Here is a 15,839-nt window from a genome sequence, read left to right as displayed (position 1 = left end):
CTGTCTCTTTAGTCTATATGTTCAAAAGACACACACAGGAGAACACAAGTGGTTTTGATGGCACTTCTCTCTGAATTGAACACAGAACTGATAAATATTCTAAGACAAAAGTGTTTTAAGAGAAAAATGTTCATTAACCTCAACAGCAGTCTGGTAACCCCTACTACCCTTTTCTATAATTGGCATCTAAATAGTGCTAATGGTTAGACAGCATTAGCTAGGTCTCCTCAGCTATGGGAGAACTTTGGTGTTCAACTTCAAGCCTACAGAAAAACCTTGGATCCTAGCATCGATCATATCATGTGACTTCATAGTCTCAAAAGGTAAGACTTAGACTGGATGTTCTTTGGTCCTGTACATCCAGGCTGGAGATACAATGCCTTCCCCTTCATAATTCTGAGGTCACAGATCTGCCCACATTACTGAGGAAATTCTTATTTCCTTGTAAACCATGTTCAGCGACATTGATCTTTTTAACCTTGGTTTTCTTTATACTGCTGTGTAAGCACTTCAGTACGAAACACAAGTTAAAGCAGCAGGACAGCCAACACAGCCTGGAATCTGTTGCTCAGAAACTCAGCTTTGCCAAGACTCTGCCACATTTCTATTAAGTATAGCCTTTAACACTGGTACAGCCAAGACACTAAATTAAAGGTAGCAAAACTTGTCCAGTGTCACAGTTCCAATAGATTCAATACTTAGTTTTGTGATATGATTCCAGGACAGTGTTGAAATCCTTCAGAGATGTATCGTTCACTGCTTCTTAGCACCAGCTTCTGGAGTTTTTCATTGAGTAGTGGATTTGTCACCAAACATTTTACATGTCCAACAGAAGAGATGTCGTCAGGGCCATCTCTGAGGGTCATAATATTAGGACTGCACTCACAGCAGTCCCCAGCAGCTCCAGACTTCAGTACTGGATATGGTTGCATTCTCCTGAGGTCTGATTGTAAGGATGTTGTGTCCATTCCCCACCTCTCCCCATCCGAAAGCAAGCTTCTTTCTTTGAAGGGATATACAGCAAGCAGCTTAACTGCCTAGCCAAGATGTGGAACCTATCACAAGATCCAGACATTTTGTGCTGAAGTGTGCCGTACCGGATATAAAACAGAGTTCAATTGTCTATTCAGTACAGAAGGATCAAAAGCTTATGGTAACTTTACAGGTGAGGTAATAACAAAATTGAAGGCAAGGGAACTTAAAGGCTTTCCAATTTGCAAATGAACAGATCAGACATTCACTAAATCCTGTAGCACTGCCATTCCAACCTTTGTGGTCTTGCCTGACCACGTAAAGGAACGCAACGTTCATGCATAGGCACAAAACATGAAGCTACTTCAAAAAAATTCACCTGGGGCAAACACATACTCTCGAAGCATCCACAAACACACAAGAACAAAGTGTTTCTTTTCACCCTGGGATCCCATACCTGCTTTGAGGGCTGTTTTGTACATTGCACACGAAGTAGTCATCACATGAAAACAGAGTTCCTAAGAGCAGGAACCACAGACCTCGACAAGCCTGTGTTAACTGGATGAACTATTATCTTAGCTACAGAACTGTATTTGCTTTTGTGTCCTTAGGCCCCATGAATCTTGCATTCATAGTATCCATAGTTCTAAAAAGCCTGGCTTGAAAGACTCTACCTTCAATCTTGCATAATCTGATAGTTAAGGCATTTTTGTAGGAAGCAGGAGATGAAGATTTGAATCCCTTTATGTCAAGAAGGAAACTGAACCCAGGTCCCTTTCCAGCAATTGATCTAACCATCGAGCTATTTCAGGAAGCAGGCATCCTCACAAACTATGGCCTCAATGCAGCTGGCATGCGCTGGCACACAGCATGGTCAACTGATCACATAACCAAGTCAGAGGCATGCAAGGTACCGCATCTTCCCTTTCTCCCTCAGGTAACTGAATATGTTAAGTTATACCCAAGACTGCTAACTGCATGCCATTTCAGAATGGAGCCAAGGTGTGACCATTCTAACCCCCAGGCTGCTACCAACAGGTACAGTTTGCCTGCTGCACGTCCACACCTCCTGCTTCAGGCTAGTACTCCTCTGAGCCCACCAAGCGCAGACCCAGAGAACTAAACTGCTGAAAGGCATAATTTTGCGGCAAGGCTGGTTTTCTGCCAGCTTCACTCCCTGAACTAGCTTATGTTGCATGCCAACCCCCAATGCTAGCACAAGAGGCTGCAGAAACCCACAGCCTATGTGGGAGAGGAAACTGGATCACCCCTTTTAACAGCAGCCCAAAGATAGACCGGCTCAGTAGTGTCACAAGCCTGAAAGCACATTCATCTTCTGACTGCTCCACCACTGCGTTTCCAGACTGCACAGAAATTTAAGCTGAAGCTAGAAGTTTGCTCCTGGGTGCAGCCAATTCAGGTGCACACAGTGAAAGCAAAAGAAAACCTTAGTGTTGACTTTCTTCAGAATTCTCCTGTTTGAAGCAGATCCAAAGCTATACTGTTGCTCAGCAGGGTTTCTAGACCAACTTTTAATTCATGTCCCCCTCAGGCACTACACATTGAGTAGTTACAGCACAGCATTTCAGACAGATGTACACTTTTTAAAGCTTATTGTTTCTGATTCAGATCTCTTAACTGACATCTTTAAACTAAACTTCTTAGGTAGCACAAGCCTGTAAAAAAAAGTGAATTACAATATTAAAATAATATATCCCCATATTAAAATCACTTCATGCTACGTCTTTAACCATTAGTCACTGCCTGTCAAGATTAAAGACCAAGTTTTGACTACTACAGCTGTATCAAAGACCCCTTTCAAAATACAGATTTAAAAAAAATGTCCAGATGAAAAGTGTTCACTTACGTGCAGAGAATTGATTGGTCCTCACGGTCTGCAAAACAAGAACAAACATGGTTATAGGTTTTTGTTTATACTGCCCTGTAATTTGCAAGACAGTTTCTTTTACATGAGTATTTTAAAAATGCAGCTTTTCAGCTTAACAATTCTAAGAACACTCGCAAGTGATTTTAAAAATATCCTTTAGACATTCCAGTTCACACACACACACCCCTCAAACAGCAGCTTAGACATTCCTAAAAGTTCTGCCATTTCATATAATAAAGCCAAAATTCTGGTTAAATTTAATAATAATCCAGAGTAATATTTTTAACCATACTTTCAGATAAAGCTGGCCCAACGTTTTTTATTCTGTACGGACCCTTCCTCAGATTAATCAAAGAACTTAAAATCTTGAGAAAAACAGTCTCAAGTACACAATACTCCCAGACACTTGAAATTACCACTAACATCTCCAGCAAACAAGTGCTTCCATAATTCAGTTTATTCATTAAAGACTTGTCAAAAGGACATCCAGGGAAACACTGAGCAAAGCTAAACTTTACAATATGGTGTGGCTCAGCACTTTTGTGACACCCACCGCTGTGCTCATGACCTTTGAAAAGCAAGTCTGAAGGTCAGTTATACCCTGCAAGAGGTATTTTGTAATTACAGGATCTTTACAGAATATATTTCAACATCATACAGTCTATTAAGAATCAAAACATTCAAATATACCTGCAGAAAGTAAAACATTTCAGTTAAATGTGTTCGCTACCCCCTTTCTGAGCCAGAGTTTTCAACAGAGTTCAACATCTTTTTCATAAATCTGCATCAGAAAGATCTTGCTTTGACACTTCAGCTATTTGTCACTAGCCTCAAAAAGAACATAGTTGCCTCCTGCAGACTCAGAACTTCAAACAGGTTTTCTGTTCTGATTGGTAATTTGTAGTGGATTATATTATAATAAAATTAAGCTTTATTTTGTTCAAGTGCAAAGCTCAGGACTACACGTTATATTCCCCACCACTCTCCGCATATGCCCTTTCTCCTTAAACACAATGCTCTGACAAACCACAGAAAAGGGAGCAATTGGAAATGGGATGATCATTATTCCTTCTAGGACAGAGTTCAGTACTAGCAGGTTGAAGAGCTTCAGTTGCTACCAGGCAGCTTCCCCACATGCTTAATAGGTTTGAGATAGATCTATGTCCATATATACAGCCTCAATACATTTATGACCATTTCTGGTAGGCAGAGTAATGTAAACAACATTCCACATTGTTTGTAAATGGGTTCAGAAAAACTGTTGTTAAACTGAGTTGCAAATTACCGCGGAGTTTCGCAGACTCTATGAAACCAGTCATCCCACCTATGCAACCAGTTCAGAGTGCTGTTGCATAATAAGCATTGAAGCAGAATTTCAACTTTACCTATGTAGCATGTAAAAAAACCCCACAAAACCAAAACCCAATAACCTACCCAGCAGGGAGCTGTGTTTCCCCCCGTTACACTGCCTGATGAACAGCCCAGATACAAAAATAGTTTGCGTTCAGCCACATCGGCCCCCTGAGCAGGCTTGCCACACAGCAGCAGAAATACAACTTTCAGCACAGACAGGCAGGGCTGCTGATGGGGGCACAGACAGATACTGGATTTAGATCGGCACGGGCTGCCGGGGAGCCTGGCAACCAGGGTATACAGCCAAAATAAAGACAGCCTGCTGCTGAAGGGGCAATCATGTCCTGTCCCCTTCCTCCAGCTGCCAGCACTCATGTCATCGCTGTAGCACGGCCAAGGGGTGAGCAGGAAAGCTGTCTGACAAACTGTTTTTTTGGTCAGACTTGTGTTGAGCCAAATCGGTGCCCTCATACACTGTACAACTGCACAAACAACTGTGCTGGTGGAAGGGAGACCCGAGATCCCTTTTCTGCACAGCAGCCCCAATCTAGCTTAGATCAAAAGGCTATGTTCATACAGACACAATGCATCCTAAAAAGCAAACCAGCTCAAAAAAACCTTGTGTCAACAAAATAGTGTTATTTTAATTATTTATGAATAGAAAGTTTGAAGGGCATGAAATCAGGTCTTTCAAAGTAGGCAGATGCTACTGCTATTGTCACAGCTGTCCAAACTACAGGCTTGTGGACTGCACTGCTGGCAAGTTCTAGACTACATCGTAACATCAACTCCACACACCAGCAAAAAGGAAAAAAAAAAATCAAGATAATGTAGGACAGTATAAATCATTCATTCCTTTAGAAAAAAACCTGATGAATGAATGTCAAGTTGGTACTATGAATAGAGTGGAAAGTTAGTATTTCCTAGATTTATATTTATTGAGACGTTTTCAAAAGTGACAACACGATTTTCCCCTTTCTCATTTCCCAAGAACAACTTCCCTCTGTAATTTTGTCACTGTATCTAGGCCATTTCATCAAAAATACAGTCTCCTCTAAACTACAGCTCTTCAGTTTATCACTTCTTAAAAAAAACCTTAAGAACGCAGGTAACAACATCTACCTTGAAACTGGAAGTAGTTTATTTGAAGGCAATGTGCATTTGTCAGTGCTTTCTATCATGACTTTTATTCGTCAATTTACCATGTAAACTTGTGTTTCACATCATGCAAGACACACTGTATAAATGAGTTTTCTTACCCAATTAGTCCTACAGAAAGCCTACAAGTCCAGACAGTTGTATGTATTTGTCATTGCCAGAAGCTCCAAGAAGTGCAGCAGAGTGTTTTTTTCTATGCCCAGGAGCACGAATTAACACAGCCTTTATAAAGTTATCTGGTACTCAATTATGTTACTCCAAATCCATTTTTCTGTCTCCATCTGGACTCTGAACCTCATAAACCATGAAAGTGGAAGTAAGACAACAGCAAGCTTTAAGTTCTGCCTTCTGACCACTTACGCCAACAGCCAGTTCCAGCATCTAGCACAACTAACAAAAAAAAATTACAGCTTGAAGGCTCCGGATGATGCTTTACGCATTGTCAAATGCCAGATGCCTTTTGTCCTGAGAAAGAGGCAATCTTGCTGGACTCGTTCTGAGAAAGTGACTAAAGACAGAGGAGTTATTTATGGTTTGTTTGGTTTGATACTTTTCTCCCCTAAAACCCACAATTTATCTGTAATCTTGATTTCAAAGCAGCTGGTCCCCTTCCTAAAGACTCCTTAGAGCAGCAATTATATATCTGTTAGCCTATCTTTTGAAAGAACTCAGCCCTTACCTGGCACTTTTGCCAGACTTGTTATCTGAGGCAGGGAAGAAGCACTAAACTTACCATCTTTGGACACCCCTCTCAACAATATTTTCAAAAAAACTGTGTGATTCTGTGTGACCCACCTTCAACTGAAGGGCAGCACGCAAGATATTTTTTTATTTTTTTTTTTAACAACAGAGAACATACCTAAGTCTTAAAAATAATCTGCCATCCTTTGCAAAAGTTTTAATAGTGTTTACTTATTAAAGCCACAGAGTTTTGAAATGGTTGTTCATAGAAACCTAAAAGTATTTGGAAAACACTTAAGTTTACATATGCCTACATATGTCTTGTGATTCTGAAGTATAGACCAAACCCATCTCTCTCTAGCAAAGTCTTCATGAGATAACATTACTCTAACATCAGACAAACAGATTTGTAGGAATATATAGACTAGACCAATTCAACAAACCCCCTTGGGGTTTACAAGCAAATTGCAGCAGTAAAAAGCAGAGCAAGTTCACAAACAGTCCTCATCCCCAACCTTTAGAGCAACTGAAATAGGAAATACAAATAAATTACTCTGGTGAATAACACTAGAAAATTAGATGTTAGTTGTCTCTTACTCCATGCAAAGAGTGAGAAAGTACATTGGTCTGGCATGTTTGATACTCTGGACAAAGTCACAATGGGTACGTTACATTTTGAGCACGTAAGCAGACAACTTAGTGGTGAAAAAAAACATGCACCTATAAGACAACTTAGATAAAATTACTTTTACTATCAGCATAAATATATTTTGACTTACTCCCATATAACTCAATGTGGTTTCATTATAAAGCTGAGTCACACAAACAACTTCCAGTCTTAGGGGAACATACATCACATTTCTGCCAGACCAACAGCAGAGTTTCTGTCCTCTGACCAGACAAGCCCAGAGTCTGCTCACAGGTTAAAGCAACTCAGCTCACTAACCAAAGATACTCAGTCAGTTTAACTCAATCAGATGAATATTAGCCTGAGGATGAGTGTGTTTAAGAGAGGATGAAATAAGAGGACCAAACTCTTAATTCAAGCTATGTAGTAAGACCAACCCTTTGGTTTTAAAACCAACACAAAAGTCCCATTGGAATCTATCACTTCAGTTACCAGCTTAGATTTAAATATATCCCAAGGTCTTCAAAATACACTGAAGCCCCTAACATTCAGGTTGCATAGAAGGGTTAATACAATACTCGTAATCTGAAAAAACAAAGTTCCAAAATTATACAGAGGCTATGAATAAAAACAAAACTTTGATTTTCTCCTTATGAAGTAAGCTTTCTGTAGACCAGTATGTCCTTTTGAATGGAAGAATTTAGAAGCACAAGGCAATACGACCTGACATTAGCCTTAGGCTGAAGCTCCCCCACTGCTGTAATTCAAATTCAGCTGCCATTGATGTCTCTGCTTCCTCTGCCCAGCCTCACCACCCCATTCCCCACTTTGAACCAGCAGCCAACTGCACAGATGCACTGCACAGATGCACATGATGCTAGTTCAAGTAGCTGATGGAACTAACAAATTTTAATTTTCAACCAGATCAGCTCCCTGATCCAGTTTATAACACAGCCATATATAAACACTGGAATATGAGAGATCCATCCCCAGCGTACATTCACACCGCCTGCCTTGAGCCAGCACTGGTAGTCACCTACACCTACAGCGAACCAACTGGCAAGTCATACTAGCAGAAAATTAATCCTATCAAAACATATATCAAAATGTGGCTAATCGTTAAGATTAGCTTACGCTGTGCCAAGCCATATTTTTAGCTTGATATGTCAACAGTCTGATACTATAGAAGTATCAGACATTGAAGTGTTTCTTTCACTCCTGCTCCTCTCCTTTCGCTTCCACCCAAAGGAGGATGCTGGCACCCCAAGGCAAAACTCAGCTGCTGAGTTTAACACCTACCGCCACAGAGCTGAAAGACATCTTACTGATGCAAGAAGCAGCAGCCACATTAGGGACACCCAGTCATACAACACTGAACAGTACAAACACTTTGAAGAGAGGCCAAGGAGTATTACCAGAATGCAAGAAGGACAAGAAGAATTACAGCTCTGAAAGCCATTTTTTTCTATGCTTTCTTAAACCTCCTTTGCTCTCGGCTCCCCAGAGGAATATGTTCTCAGGACAGCAATTGGCAGCTCCTCAAACAAACTTGTTACTTGCTTTATTGTTTGAAAATCCAGTAAGAATAGATCCTGATGTTTACATTACTACATATACATAATAAAAAGCATGAAGTCTGCCTGTCAGAATACAAAACATTTTACTCCACATCCCTTCTCCCACCAAACTATGGAAGGATTTTTCTCCCCTAACAGACTAGACCTAACAAAACCCCTGTAAACTCTGGAGAAGGTTCCAGATGTACCTTAAACATACTTGTTGGGTATTTGGTTCAGACAGGATGTTCCGAAAAGTCATAGCTCAAAGCTACCAGAGTCTGTCTACAAAAGAATTACTGTATTTTAACAAAGCAGCTTTTCTTAAAATCATGACTTAATTCTGTTTTGGTCATATTACAGTCATTCATAAAATGATATGAGATAATCAAGCAGAAGAGAAAGAATCTGTCTTCAAGTTTCCTACCAAAGCTCAAAGGCAGTAGCATTGCAAACACAGAAATTTTATCAAAGAACAGAGTTTACAAGTAAACTGACGCCCACCCTCTACAACTGTCTTCGCTCTAATTGCCTTTTACTATATTGATATTTTCAGTATTGCAAATGCCCAGATCTGCCTTTATCCCTCGCAATTTTGACTCTGAATGAATGGAAGAAGCCATTTGGAGCTATCCCACACAGTGAGCTGCCCAACTAGGAAGCCATTTTTCGAGCTTAACACAAATACACACATCTATGGAAACAATTCCACAGATGTATTACTGCTTTCAGATTCAACATAGCTCTGATTACTTTGGCAGCAACTACAATTCTTCTCAAACACCGTAACTTCCATACAGACATCAAATGTCTCGCAGTCCTGCCACCATTCCTATAAGCATCTTCCCTTTTGCATCCAGCTTTTATTTAGATATGAATATGAAATGTGTGCCAAGATAAAAAAGTTAATTCTAGAAAAGCGGTGAAAATGGACGTATGTGAGTATTTTGGACTTCTAGAGGGTCAACTCTGGCCTGTTTAAGAGCTTTGTTGACAGAGTCCCTTGGGAGATAGTTCTGAAGGGCCAAGTCATCCAGGAAGGCTGAACACTCTTCAAGAAGGAAGTCTTACAGGTGCAGAAGCAAGCCGTCCCCACGTGACGAAAGATGAGCTGGCAGGGGAGAAGACTGGCCTGGCTGAAGACAGCTTTGGCTGGAACTCAGGGAAAAAAAGGAGACTTTGCCACCTTTGGAAGAAAGGGCCAGCAACTCTGGAGGACTGTAAGTCATAAGGTTATGCAGGGCAAAGATCAGAGAGGCAAAAGCCCAGCTAGAACTTAAGTTGTCCACCGCTATAAAAGATAGCAAAATACTTTTTTACAAATAATTTAGAAACAAAAGAAGGGCCAAGGAGAATCTGCATCCTTTACTAGATGCAGTGGGGAACATTGCCACAAGGATGAGGAAAAGGATGAGGTACTTAATGCTTTCTTTGCCTCAGCCTTTAATAGCAAGACCAGCTTCCCTCTGGGTACTCAGCCCCCTGAGCTGGATGACAGGGATGAGGAAGACCCACAGTCCAGGAGAAAACTGCTAGTGACCTGCTGCTCCACTTAAATGTACACAGATCTCTGGGGCCAGAGAGGATCCTCTCCAGGGTACTGAGGGAACTGACAGAGGAGCTTGCCAAGCTACTCTCCGTCATTTAACAACAGTCCTAGGAAACTCGAGAGGTCCCAGTTGACTGGAGGCTAGCCATGTAACACCCATCTACAGGAAGGAGGATCCAGGAAACTACAGGCCTATCAGCCTGACCTCGATGCTGGGGAAGGTTGTGGAGCAGATCACCCTGACCACCATCACACCACATGTGCAGGGCAACCGGGGGATCAGGCCCAGTCAGTATGGGTTGGTGAAAGGCAGGTCCTGCCTGAGGAACCTGATCTTCTATGACAAGGTGACCCACTGAGTGGGTGAGGGAAAGGCTGTGGGTGGTGTCCACCTAGACCTTAGCAAAACCTTTGATACCATCTCCCACAGCATCTCTTGGAGACACCGGCTGCCCATGGCTGGGACGGGTGTGCTCTGCTCTGGGTTAAAAGCCAGTCACAAGTGGTATTCCCCAGGGCTCAGTACTGAGGCCAGTTCTGTTTAATATCTTTATCGATGATCTGGACAAGGGGATCGAGTGCACCCTCAGCCAGATTACACCAAGATGAGGGTTAATGTCAATCTGCTGGAAGGCCAGAAGGCTCTGCAGAGGGGTCTGGGCAGCCTGGACCAATGAGCCAAGGCCAAGTGCATGAAGTTCAACACAGCTCTGTGTGGGGTCCTGCCCGTGGGTCACAGCAGCCCCAGCAGCACTGCAGGCAGGGGCAGAGCGGCTGGGAAGCTGCCCGGAGGGAAAAGGCCTAGGGGGGCTGGCTGACGGCCAGCTGGGCATGAGCCCCCAGTGAGCCCAGGTGGCCAACAGCATCCTGGCTTGTGTCTGAGACAGCGTGGCCAGCAGGACCAGGGCAGTGACCATCCCCCTGTGCTCAGCACTGGTGCAGCTGCACCTCGAACCCCGGGTTCAGCTCTAGGCCCCTCACTCCAAGAGGGGCGTAGAGGGGCTGGAGCGTGTCCAGGGACAGGCAGGGGGCTGGGGCACAAGTCTGATGGGGGGCAGCTCAGGACACTGGGAGTGTTTAGCCTGGAGAAAAGGTGGCTCAGAGGGGAACCTTATTGTTCTCTAGAGCTGCCTGATAGGGTCAGTCTCTTCTCCCAGGTTTCAAGTGACAGGACAAGAGGAAACTGCCTCAAGTTCTGTCAGGGGAGGTTTAGACTGGATATGAGGAAAACTCATATGAGGGGTGTCAGGCATTAAAACAGGCTGCCCAGGAAGGTGGTGGAATCACCATCCCTGGAGGTGTTTAAAAACAGCATAGATGTGGTGCTTAGGGATATGATTTAGTGGTGAACTTGACCGTCCTTGGTTAACAGATTCATTTAGGTTGGAGAAGACCTTTTGAGAGTATAAAGTCCAACTATGATTAACCTCCTTTCCCCACTCAGGTTGAAGAAAAAGCTATGGGCTACTACATATCCAGCTATCAACCAGCAGAAAATTATGGAGAGGAAAATGGTTCTTATTTGCAGGTACATCAAGGGTTGTCCTCCCCAAAGCCCAAGACTCTCACAGATCATGCGGTTTGACAAAGCCTTTCCTTTTATTTCTCCAGAGCCTGAAATACCTATCCAGCAGCGATAAAATGCCAGCCCCGTTGCTGTAGCAGACACAACCAAAGAAGTTACGGCTTTTGTTGGGGTGGAGGAGACAACTTTGGTATTTATCAAATGGGAGAAATCATTGTCTTTCTAAAAAGAGGGAGTGATGTAGGGGGAATGGAGGGTTCCTGTTTATTTTTAGGCTGTATTTAATACTCAGGTGCCATAGACCACAAACCAAGAAAAGCTTGGTTCCATGGTCAATACCCTTGTTTGTTGTGGATGTCAGGCTTGGAAGATCTGTTGTATATTTGCCCTTTACTGTAGGTGAACAGGCTCAAATATCAATCTATTCAAGGACATTTAAAAACTGAATTCCTGACAACTTTTGTGAAAATAGGTCACTGCCTGGAAGAAAGAGACCTTCCCATCAGCCCAGATTTTGCTGCTGCCAGAGGATTCACAGGGCTGGGTCATAAATGCTACATAGCATTATAAAGCATGCAGGTGGTCTAACAATCTGCCCTTCTTCAATTCCAAACTCTAATTTTTCTCTTCCCCTCCCCCCCGCCTTTTTTTTTTTTTTTTTTTTTTTTTTTTCAACTAAGTCCTACTGGACTGATAAGCACAGAAAAGATCTGGTTACAGATGAAGCATGCCTTTATATTTTGTGTTTGTCTTTAAAATGTTGCCTAGTTACTCCATAAACTATCATCAAACACTTAACACTATGAAGTAACTTGCAACAAACATCTCTAACAAGCATAACAGAAAGACTGACAGGCACAAGTTTGTTTGCTGAGTACCTGCCTTACTGCAGGCCAGATGTACCCTGACACACTTATGCTCACCATCAGATTTCTGCAACAGCACACTTTATCCTACATTTCACCTCTACCTTTAGTTGTGCAATAATATTTGCTATGTACAGCTTAGTCATTCACTCTTCAGCATACGTTCCGCATTTCACAAAGAGACAAGGGCAGTCTACAGGAATGCAGTCAGTATTTTGCCAACAGTAACCCATTAAACATCCAAGTGAACTTTCCAGAAAGCATGTAATTTGTTAACAATATAAAGCTGGCATTTCAAGTTACAATACCTAAATTTAATCAAGCCAGTACTGACTATTTAAGGAAGCTGAATCTACACAGGCCCAAAGCATCTGATGTGATACATCCACCAGTGCTAAAGGAGCTGGACAGTTATCATCAGATGATGGCCACATCATGGGCATCTTCAAGAAAACCAAGTAGGATCATTGCATTCTCTTTCTAGAAGGTGGAAGGAACCTCTGGAGGTCAGAAATCATCATCAAGGACACCTTAGGGGAAAGCCATCTCTCCCAATGTACCTTGAATTTATCTTTTTCTTCTTGCGTTATCATCAGCTTATTCATCTGTTGGTCAGTTTTTACAGTCTTAGTTGTTTGAAATTGTCAAGTAATGAACTTGCAGAAATTCTCATTCTTTGTTCTAAAATGTGTAATGCTACTTTATACTAGTAGTAAGATCAAATTCTGGTACATTCCACTCCTCATGGCTATTCAGTGGTTTTAAGATTTCGAATAATAATATTTATCAGTTTTTCTTCATCAGTACTCAGACCATTTTCCACAAAACACCAAAAGCCCCCAGTGCTCGCTCAAACACCAATTCATGAAGAACTACAGCAGAACTCTCCCTCCAGCCCTATGCCATCTACTTCAAAGACAAATACAACAGTGCTGTTTTAAATCAATTCCCAACTCCCTGCTTTGGTTACCTAGTATTTCCCCATATAGCCTGATACAAGACACAGCCAGCCAGTGCCTACTACATTTCCTCTACCTAAGAAAGCTGTCAGGTTGAACTGCCATCAACCACTTTTGCCGGACGAGTATCTCACTTTTTTGCCTCTCCCACATACTTCATTTAATTGCTCCAAGACACCTCCAAGTCTTCAGTGAAGAGCAGAGAAAGCACCTTCGCTGTGGGGCAGGGACACTGATGTAGACACTCTATAGGTGTTCCTGCTATTTTTGAAGTTAAAAAGAACAAAAGCTTTTTTAAAAAATAAAATGTGGTTCTATCCCTTACTCTAAAAGATGTGAGATAAAACACAACAGCCATACTTAGTTTTCCCTGCTGACTGACTGCTAAGTACATTAAAAGTTAATAATTATCAAATGAAGCATAGCAGAGGTCAGTCAAATCCCAGTCATGGTTTACCCTGCAACTTGTTTACGGTGAACCATAGCACTGAATACAAGTATTTCTTGCATGTCTACAGCAGGCTTCATGACCACGCTCATTATTCACTCCCTTACCCCAAATAGCTCAAGCTGCTGCACAAGCGCTCCAGCACAGACACAGTGAATGTGGCTAACCTAACACAACATCATCAAACCCTGGAAGAACAAGCCAAGCTATGAATTGAGGCTATTTTAGAAGTCACCAGTTCGGTATTTGCAACATTAGCTTGAAATTATCGAAATTCCTAAAGAAAAAATTGTGACATTTGTTTTCACAGTTGCTAGCCAGGGCTGAATCAGCATAAAAGGAGAAAACAAATAGCTGTTAGACTACATCCTGCCCACTTAATGAAACTGTGGGTAGCTTCTCCATTACATACCAGATAGAAATTGAATTTTTTTTAGGCCTCATTAAGTTTGAAGACACTCAAACATGGCTTATGTTTTCACTGGCAGTCTTTCACTGCCTTTGTTAACTACCATTAAGAGAAGCTTTAGTATGTATAACTTAGCAATTACAACAGAGCTGCTACATTTGTGACCAGAAGTTAATAGGTAACACACACCTTCACTAAAAAAATTCATTCTAACAGGTATGGATTTATAACACTTGCAACCACCCCAATCTATTATGCAATATGAAATTTATTTAGCTTTTTGAAACAGGTGACTGCTGTAGTTTAGGAGATAAGCAGAGAATACAAGTCAGCCTTCAGTTTTGAGGAGGACCAGAGAAAATTGCACAGTCCCAAGGGCTGATCCACGCTGTGAGCGATGGCTGAGAGGTACAGACAAGCAGTATGTGGAGACTGAAACAACTTCGATTGTGAGAGTGCTCCTGATGCACCACACCATGAAGCCAGTGGGGCCAGCTATAACTTACATGACTGATTTACCGTCAAAGCCAACAACTGGTTCTCACACAAGTGTTTAATGCAACTTAGCTGAAGGGCAGTAACAATCCATAAAGCAGCAGCTTCTTAAACTGCTCCAGCTAGAGCTGCAAGGACTTGCTCACTTATACTTAATGCTCTTCAAGTGACACAGATGAGCAGTTCTCATCCTTCCTGATTTGTGGCTTCCAAAGAGTTTTCCCAGTAGAAATGAGCAGCTCCTAAATCTTCTACACAGGCCATCCCTAGGCTTACTTTTCAGTTTTTATTTGAATGCTACTTAGAAGTAACTTAAGTTTAGTGGTAGCTGACAAGCCACAGGCTGGAAAAGGTTTATTTAAACTGTAGAGTATTCAGCATAGCAGTGGTTTACTACTCTCCATCACCCTGGTTAAGTTACTCCGTTTCCCATGTAGTACAAATTTTACCTAGACAAAGATTATATTGTCAACTGAAACAATGACTCAAGGAGGTCCTTTAACTATAGTATCTGCCATTTAAGCTCACTAATTTCACTTTCTTTCCGAAACAAATAAGCAAGCACAAACCACTTCACAAAACTGGCCATGAATTAACTTTCCCTCAAGTGGGCTCTTCCTAAGCTGCTTGATCATGCCTGAGCTTCACAAGTCTGGAAAGATAGTATCCTAACAGTACCACAGCTAGGCTTTCTGACTTCACCATGGTCAGTGGTTTGGCTTTTTGTTCCCTTGCACACAGGACAGTAGATCATTTAGCATATCACTCTACCCCCAGTAAGGTCAGCCACACCAAGGATTTTAACACATTGCTAGCAATGGCTAGGCTAAAGGGTTGTAAGCATTTTTCTGGTAGATATTTTCCAAGACCCGTAACAAGCCTTTTGATGAGTATGTTTATCTGAAAACATTAAGTGTCAGATTTGTTGTATAGGCTTCTTACACCTCTGTTCATCAGCGGTGGAGTCATTCCTTTTTTCTAATCACTGAACAGCGCAAGTTCTAAAACACTTCCCTAAAAGAACATGCAAAAGCCACTGCTACATAAGACATTTCAGGAAACAAAAAGCTCATGAGCTTCCACCACTTTACATGCCAAACTGAGGCTACCTTGTGAGCGTGGAAAGGTACAGCACAACCAACTTTGTACCCCGGGCAGCATTCAAGGTAAACATTTGTCTACAATTAAGATTTGGGGTGGGGAGTACAGATCTCTCAAGTGAGACAGTTCAAACTGTAAAATCCTTTCCTCAAAGGACACAAGTCAATGCTACTTTCCTATATTTTAAACACAGATTTCCCTTAGGTTTGATTCCAAATAGTTTTTCAAGTTGTTCAACAGTTCAGAGGACA

General features: G+C 41.9%; 2 protein-coding genes across 4 annotated transcripts in view; one reads left to right on the top strand and one right to left on the bottom strand.

The window, feature by feature from the left end:
* The window catches only part of CCDC42 (coiled-coil domain containing 42), a 176,405-nt gene that overhangs the window by 73,389 nt on the left and 87,177 nt on the right, over positions 1-15,839 (top strand). The window lies entirely within an intron of this gene.
* Positions 1-15,839, bottom strand: part of MYH10 (myosin heavy chain 10) — a 100,607-nt gene that overhangs the window by 59,144 nt on the left and 25,624 nt on the right. For all 3 annotated transcript variants that reach the window (XM_080367433.1, XM_080367435.1, XM_080367434.1), the window contains exon 4: positions 2,840-2,867. In XM_080367433.1, the coding sequence (XP_080223559.1) occupies positions 2,840-2,867 (28 nt within the window). The remainder of the gene's footprint in view (positions 1-2,839; positions 2,868-15,839) is intronic.

The sequence above is a fragment of the Falco punctatus genome (assembly GCF_963210335.1).
Source record: "Falco punctatus genome assembly, chromosome: 1".
Classification (NCBI taxonomy): Eukaryota; Metazoa; Chordata; class Aves; order Falconiformes; family Falconidae; genus Falco; species Falco punctatus.
This window is presented reverse-complemented; position numbering and strand designations above follow the sequence as displayed.